This window comes from Saccopteryx leptura, chromosome 6, assembly GCF_036850995.1.
Source record: "Saccopteryx leptura isolate mSacLep1 chromosome 6, mSacLep1_pri_phased_curated, whole genome shotgun sequence".
Lineage (NCBI taxonomy): Eukaryota > Metazoa > Chordata > Mammalia > Chiroptera > Emballonuridae > Saccopteryx > Saccopteryx leptura.
The window spans coordinates 167,831,867-167,839,976 of record NC_089508.1 but is presented as its reverse complement, the minus strand read 5'-3'; the positions used below and the strand labels follow the sequence as shown (position 1 = coordinate 167,839,976).

Below are 8,110 nucleotides of genomic sequence, written 5' to 3'. Positions count from 1 at the left end.
GTGCTTGTCCTCCCCTGTCACGTTTAGTGACATCACCTTGGTAGTTGGAAATTGGCACAGTGGGAGTACGCACACCACAGAAATCACAAGCATTAGAAATCAGGTCAGGTTAGCTGTTTGTTAGCCATGTGCCAGCCCACTGCTGGGCCCAGGGGACACGTGGAGGGACCGCCCTCCGGTAAGTGCTATCAGTTCTTCCAGAAGAGCCGGAGAGAAGGCAGGGTGTTTGGACGGGTGAGTAGAGAGATGCGGATAGAGAGAGGCTTCCTATTTCCTAAGTGAAAAGGAAGCAAGGCAATCACCCCACAGTGAGGCTGGGAAGGGAGGTGGTGGTTTGAGGTGGGAGAAGTGTGAGGCAGTAAATGGGTTAGAGAAATGGGGTGCTTTTGACCAGCACCATTCAAAGGCCCGTTGAGGTTAGTGGTTATGAATTTAAAAGAGGCCTGATAACAGAGGGTGTGTCCACCACTGCCCCACCCCCTTCCTCTCCGGTTCAGCAGTGAGTGACTGGACAGCTGGCTTTATCCAAGGCTCGCCTTTTGCCAGACCAGTGTGACGTGTGACAGGGACAAGTGAGACTATCAAATTATAAGTATAAAAGTCACCACCTCCAGACCTTTCTTATTTATTCTAGCGAACATCACGCCCTACCTCCCCCCTGTAACTTTAACCCATTCTCCTGTTTATTTTGTTTATTGGGTGTTAAGTTACAGGGCTTTCCCATCCAAATGACTGTGCTTTATTTACTCTGAATCTGGAGCCTACCACTGAGCTTGGTGAATAGTAGGTGTTCAATAAGTAATATCTTGAATAACTTAATAAATCGATTCACTTGCGCCTTCTCGTAAAATCTGCAGTGTGAATGAAGAGTACTTAAAATCCACCTTCTACCCCTTTGCTCCTTATTCCGGGGTGTTTACTCTTTAAGAATCATAGGGATTTTTGGAACCAGCTACGCTAAGCCCCAGTTCTTAACTTCGTGGACACTTATAGGTGACATAGACCATTTTTACTGTGCCTGAGACGCAACCTCAAGCGTCTGAGGCAGCTGCCCATGTCCTGTGAGCAACGCCACTGATGGCTTTGCCACACCGTACCTAACACGGAGGAGGGTATGTTGCAACTCCTAAGCCTGGAGGGTGGGTAGTTACCGTATTTATTACTTTTTCAGGGTCTCCAATAGCAGCTTTAGGTTTCCTCCGTGGCTCCAGACAAGGAAACAACATAGAAGCACAAGTCCCAAAGTCCAAGGCTCCACACGGCGTGGCGTGGCAGCTCCGGGCGAGAAGCTTCGGAGCGCGGGCCAGGCGGGGAGGCCGAGGCTGCTGGCGCCCCCAGGCGGGGACAGCCCCGCGGGGCCCGGGGCGCCGCCCGCGCCCTGCCGCCCACACCCGCATTGGCGGAGGAGGCGGGGGCGTGACCGCTTGTCTGTTTCTCCGAGCGGACAATAAAGTTTCAGAAGTTTGAAAAAGGAGAAAAAAAGCCCTACGCCCCTTTGGCGGCCTGCGTGCGGCCGCCTGAGGCCAGGGCAGACCCCGGGTGGCCCGCGCTCCGGAGGCGTGGCGGGCGCGCGCGCGGGGATGGGGGTCACCGTGGAGGTGCACCAGGTATACAAGTACCCCTTCGAGCAGGTGGTCGCCAGCTTCCTCCGAAAGGTACCGTCCCGCTCTGGTCCCGCCGGGGCTCGCGCTTCCCGCGCCACTCCGCCCGGCCAGCTGTCCGCGCCCAGGGCGCCCGCTGTCCGCAGCTGTCCCCTCTCCCCACTCCCCTCTCCCCTGTCCCCGTTTCCTTTGTCCCCTTCTCTCTTCGCCTCTCTTGTCCCTTCTCCCCTCTGTCCACTACTGACCTTCCTTCTCTCTGTCCCCCTCCTCTCCCCCCCCCCCCTTGTTCTCTCTTCTCCCCTCTTGTTCCCTTCCCCTCTTCTCTCTACCCCCATCTTGTCCCCTCTTCCCCTCTCTCTCCCCAGGCGAGAGTCTGCACCCACCAACCCTCCTCCAGCTGCGGTTCCGCCTCCAGGACGTGCTGGGTGAGGGGAAGGTGCATTTCCTCGAAGGCTCCCCCCTCCGGCGAGAGGGAAAGGCTCCGTGTGTGGCCTCACGTTCACATTCTGCTCCAGCTGTAGCGAGAGGCTTATGGGAGAGTTTCAGGAAACCCAAGTTCTGGAGCCCTGTTGATGTTGTCGATCTTTTTAGTACATCAGCGACTCCTTAAAAGCCAGTTGAGGCCATTGAAGCCATCATTTTAGTTTACTCTGCATTCTTTCTCTCACCTCCCTGCTTTCTGTTTTCTTAAACAGCTCTGGGACCTGGGGCAGATTGTTTATGCTCCCTGTGTCTACGTTTTGTAATCTGTGAAATGGGTAAAATGATAGTTATCTCCTCAAAGACTTGGCTGTGAGGAATCAAGTGAGACAATTCATGTAAAGTGTTGATCACAACGATGTGTTTAGTGCGTTCTCTAAAATGTTGTTTATATTGCTATCACTGAGCACCCTAGCCTCAGAACTCGGTGGCTGTCTTTATTCTAAGGCCTCTTCCTAGGACTGTGGCTCCGGGTAATAGGAGAATGGGACATTTCTTTGAAAAAGCAAAACACCCAGGGCTGGGGGGGTGGGGCCCCTAGACTCTGGTCTGGCTTTGCCTCTAGTTAGATCACTGGATGATCTTGGTCAAAGGTCATCTCTCCAGGCCTCAGTGTCAGCCTCTAAGCCTGGGGTCAGGAACCAATGGCTCCCGAGCCAGATGTGGCTCTTTTGATGGCTGCATCTGGCTCGCAGACAAATCTTTAATAAAAAAATAATAATGTTAAAAATATAAAATATTCTCATGTATTACAATCCATTCATTTCCTACCTCTCATGTTCATGGTTGCGGGTGGCTGGAGCCAATCACAGCTGTCCTCTGGGACAACACCAAATTTTTATTGGATAATGCGTAAGGTACACGGGCTCTCACGGAATTACATTTTAAAATATGTGGCGTTCATGGCTCTCTCAGCCAAAAAGATTCCCGGCCCCTGCTCTAAGCTGAGTGTAGTACCAGGATCTTGTGGATTTCCTTCAGCTTTCACATTCTTAAGATTTCCAGAATTTGCCTTAAGCAGCAGCCCCCGGGCAATGTGTTCCATTTGCTACTTGAAAGCAAAACTACCAGAGATGTTGGGCGACAAAGGTGGTTTTTCTTTAGTGACAAGACCTGATTTTTATTGGAGGAGAGGATGATGTTGGTGGCCTGGGTCACAAAAGAGTGAGGAGGATGCTGGTGAACGTGATGTCTCCAGGGAGGCTTGTTTTGGGGGTAATACCAGCTTGTTGTTCATTGAGCTCCAGTATCTAGAATAGTGCCTAGCACCTACTAGGTGCTCAATAAAAACATCTGATGCATGATAAATGAATAAATGAATGAAGCCTGAATTATGGATTTGGTGTAGTCCTGGACTTATGCCAGGCTATTGGCAGCAAACACCCATTTTTTGTTAGGACTGGCACTTTGGAGGGTGGAGTCTCTAATGCCATTGCTTCTTGTAAAGGCTTTCTGGATTGTCTTCATTAAGAGGTGATCGCTGCCGTGTCAGAACTGGAGGGATACTTTGTCTAGGCCAGAGGTCCCCAAACTTTTTACACAGGGGGCCAGTTCACTGTCCCTCAGACCGTTGGAGGGCCGGACTATAAAAAAACTATGAACAAATCCCTATGCACACTGCACACATCTTATTTTAAAGTAAAAAATACAAAACGGGAACAAATACAATATTTAAAATAAAGAACAAGTAAATTTAAATCAACAAACTGACCAGTATTCAATGGGAACTATGGGCCTGCTTTGGCTAATAAGATGGTCAATGTGCTCCTCTCCTGACCACCAATGAAAGAGGTGTTCCTTCCGGAAGTGTGGTGGGGGCCAGATAAATGGCCTCAGGGGGTCGCATGCGGCCCGCGGGCCGTAGTTTGGGGACCCTTGGTCTAGGCCTTAGTGACCATCTTCTCCAGTGGTGGATAGTTACTTCTGCATGTGTCTTTTACCCTCATTAGACCCTAACTTCTTCAAGGCAGGACTCACCCCTGCAGAAGTACATATCACAGTGCCAAGCTCTCATAGTAGTTGGCATGTGTCAAGATTCTGGGTTAAATGTCCCTCCCTCCCCATTTAAAGGGTGCTTAGAAATACTTTCCTCCTTGTGCGAGGCTCTGTGCTAGATGCTAGGGCACAACACACAGACTCTCTTCTCATGAAGCTGATGATGTCTTGTGAATGAGAGTGAAATTAATAAATGATCAACAAGTGAACACCATTTCCATTCATGGTGTGTATCTGTACAGGAAAAGTTCACGGTGCTGTGACTGGATGTAGCAGGGAGGCCTGCTGAAGTCCTGGTGGCCATTAGGAAAGGCTTCCTCCAAGAAATAGTGGCGTTTGTAAAATAATGGCTGCAGCATGGATAGGAGTTTCCTAGGCAAGAAGGGAGAGGGAAGGGAGTGCTTTCATATGTTATCATGTCAGCTTCTCCCAGAAGTAATTATGATTGACTTTCATGCCACAGGCTGGGGAAACTGGGGCTGGGAGAAGTTTAAGCAACTTTTCCAAGTTCCCACAGCTAGCAGGTGGGAGAGCCAGGATTTCACCTCATCTGAATCCAAAACCCACATCACCAGGCTGTGCTGCCTTGCACCTGATAGGGAACACCCATGATTATAGTTGTCCCTTAGTATGCAGGGGATTGGTTTCAGGAGTCCCTCACCTCAGACACCAAAATCCGAGGTGCTCAAGTCTCTTATAAAATGGCATAACATTTGCATATAACCTATATTTGCATATAAGCTACAGTAGGGTGTGCCTGTACGTCACTTCATTTGCATGGATTCAGCATAGTACTCAGTGCATGGCAAATTCAAGGTTTGCACTTGGAACTTTCTGGGATTTCTTTTTTTTTTTTTTTTTTACAGAGACAGAGTCAGAGACAGGGAGAGATAGGGACAGACAGATAGGAACAGAGAGAGATGAGAAGCATCAATCATCAGTTTTTCGTTGTGACACCTTAGTTGTTCATTGATTGCTTTTTCATGTGTGCCTTGACCATGGGCCTTCAGCAGACCGAGTAACTCCTCGCTCAAGCCAGCGACCTTGGGTCCAAGCTGGTGAGCTTTGCTCAAACCAGATGAGCCTGCGCTCAAGCTGGTGACCTCGAGGTCTCGAACCTGGGTCCTCCGCATTCCAATCTGATGCTCTATCCACTGCACCACCGCCTGGTCAGGCTGGGATTTCTCTATTTTCCTTCCATGGTTGATTGGAGACAGAGGACTGATTGTATTGAGGGAGTAAAATGTTTCAGAATCAACTCTGTTCTTTATCCGATTTCAGTTTTCTTTTGTCCGTAGTCTTCTGTCAGGTTTACTCATCTGGGTGGACCTTTGGTGCCTGATATGAGGGTGTAGTTTTGCTGTGTGATAGGGTGAAAAATTCAGTTTTCTATTGCAGTGTAATATATCACCCCTTTATTTAGTGGCTTAAACCATTGATAGAATTTTAATTCTCATGATTCTGCAGTTGGCTGGGCTCAGCTGGGAGGTTTGTGTGCGCCATGTGTTGTAAGCTGCGGCTGCCTATGTATATAGCTGCATTCAGTTAGGATTTGGAAGAATTCTTATAAAAATACTCAGCAACGTTTTTGGCACCTAGTAAATAAAGACTGAGGAGGACATTTTGGAAGATAGAGATAGGGCAAGGGAAGGTGACTTAGCAGAAAAGTCCTAATGCTGGGACAGTGGTAACACTATGGATGACACTAAACTTTCATTTTTTTTTTAATTCAAAAGCAGCCTTCACAGATCTCTAGGAGGGGCTACGTGCCTATTTCTGAGACATCAGTAAGTTCAATGGCTGTGAGAATTTTTATCTGATACTATTTAAAGCCACAAATCAGAAGTCAGTAGACCTAGATTCCAGTTATTGAGCTGTCCCTCTTAGAAGCAGTTTCCTGGTGGTCTTAGGAAATAGTTCCACAAAAGTTCAGTCATAGATGGATTTCTCTTGAGGTGCTTGTGGGAAGTGCCCGGGCTCTATTCTCAGTGCGGGGCATTTGATATATATAGCCATTCTAGAGGATTACAGATTCTCCAGGCAACTTTCTAGAGCAGGGGTCGGGAGTCTTTTTGGCTGAGAGAGCCATGAGCACCACATATTTTAAAATGTAATTCCGTGAGAGCCATACAATGACCCATGTATGTTATGCATTATCCAATAACAATTTGGTGTTGTCCCGGAGGAGAGCTGTGATTGGCTCCAGCCACCCGCAACCATGAACATGAGCAGTAGGAAATGAATGGATTGTAATACATGAGAATGTTTATATTTTTAATGTTATTTTTTTTATTATTAAAGATTTGTCTGTGAGCCAGATGCAGCCATCAAAAGAGCCACATGGCATCTCGCGAGCCATAGGCTCCCGACCCCTGTTCTAGAGGATATAAGCAAAGCTCTCCAATGCTGCTACTTGAATATTTGGTTAACGTGAGTCATGTTGAGATAAATTAACCCAGAACACCTTTTTCTCCACCCAAATCCTTGTAAGTTTGTCTCCTCTCCCTCTCCACCAGCTAAAGAGATTTTCTTTGCTATGACTATAGCCAAGATGTCCCTTATTTGGCAAATAATCACCTTCGTACAATCATCTGTTCAGCTTAAAACCTTTAGATAGACGATAAGAAAAATGTCTCCAATTTCCTCGGAGTTCTATAAACTTGTTATAAGTCTTACAGTACCTCATGTGATGTGAATCATGTGCCAGTTACAAAGAGGCATCCTCTAGGCGGGGTTCTGTTCCACAAGCTCACAGTAAATGGGGCCAGAAAAAAGTGAATGGGCCGCTTTATACAAATTAGAAAAAGGCGCTCCTTGCTCTAGGTGGCTGTAGCCCCGTGCCCAAGGGTGCCATGTGCAGTGAGTGTCATGCACAACTGGATAAGGGAACTCTACTGTCTTAATTAATTTCTCATCTGGGAACGCCATGCACTCCACCTATCTCCCAGGATTGTTAGGAAGATCAAATACAGAACAGTTTGACAAGCATAAGCTTTTTTTTTTTTTTATAAGCCTAAAGTAGTAAGAATGATTTTTTTTGGCAAAACACACTTCTCTTTTTCTTTTAGTCTTTATGTAGTGTTTCCAAAGGAGAGCACTTGGCAGAAGGGACAATCATATGAGGATCTCTGGGAAGCGTTTAACCTGATTTTGCACAATGGTATGTTTGAAGCCTCTTCAGCGCTGAGGAGGCTCTATTTTAAATAGAGTTGACTGATCTATGGCTTTTGGTATGCTATAATATACTACTACTATTTTTAACAACTGAGCGGTGTTTGCTCTTCTTACACCTGCCTGTTGGGTACTATGAGCAAAATATTCACTACATGCTTTCAAATCTAAGTGGCGCCTTGAAAACAAACACCACAACTCGCTTTGTTCATGAACTGTGTATAGTGTTTCTCAATGAATTCTTCGTGGAGAAGTGCAGTGAAACCCAGAATGGTTTATTCATCCAATGCTAAACTGAGCTTTCCATGAGCTGTAGCATCAGAACTATATAGTATCAATGCACTTGAAGGTGTACATTGTTTTCTTTCTTTGTATGACAAAGTGTACACAAAGTTGCATAGTTGACTGTTGCAACTAGTAGCTCCCTCATCTCTGGAAACCCACATGGGCCTGTTTACTGGGTTTAACTTTCAGGAGCTGGATTCAGAGATTATTTTAAATTTCATATACCTGAAATTTAAAGTCATTAAAAAAAATCCAGAGAGCCATGGTGTTGACTGAATTTCCTTGTTTGTTCTCAAATGAGGCCAGAGAAATGACAGTTTTTCCTACTGTTGAGTTGTTCTGGTTGCTTTTCTTTTTATGCTATAGACCAGTGGTCCCCAACCTTTTTTGGGCCCCGGACCGGTTTAATGTCAGAAAATATTTTCACTGACCGGCCTTTAGGGTGGGACGGATAAATGTATCACGTGACCGAGACAAGCGTCAAGAGCGAGTCTTAGACAGATGTAACAGAGGGAATCTGGTCATTTAAAAAAAATAAAACATCTTCCAGACTTAAATATAAATAAAATGGAAATAAT

At 46.5% G+C, this 8,110-nt stretch overlaps 1 protein-coding gene across 6 annotated transcripts in view; it reads left to right on the top strand.

Moving 5' to 3' along the window:
- Window positions 1-1,309: 1,309 nt before the first annotated feature.
- The window catches only part of PRELID2 (PRELI domain containing 2), a 75,358-nt gene continuing 68,557 nt past the window's right edge, over window positions 1,310-8,110 (top strand). For 2 of the 6 annotated variants that reach the window (XR_010746121.1, XR_010746119.1), the window contains exon 1: window positions 1,378-1,655. Coding sequence is in view for 1 of the 6 variants with exons in the window: in XM_066341699.1 (XP_066197796.1) it covers window positions 1,581-1,655 (75 nt within the window). In the remaining 5 variants the exon portion in view is untranslated. Of the gene's footprint in view, window positions 1,656-6,377; window positions 6,563-7,144; window positions 7,237-8,110 lie in introns of all 6 variants that reach the window. The other 4 variants (XR_010746122.1, XR_010746123.1, XR_010746120.1 and 1 more) reach the window with 4 other exon arrangements.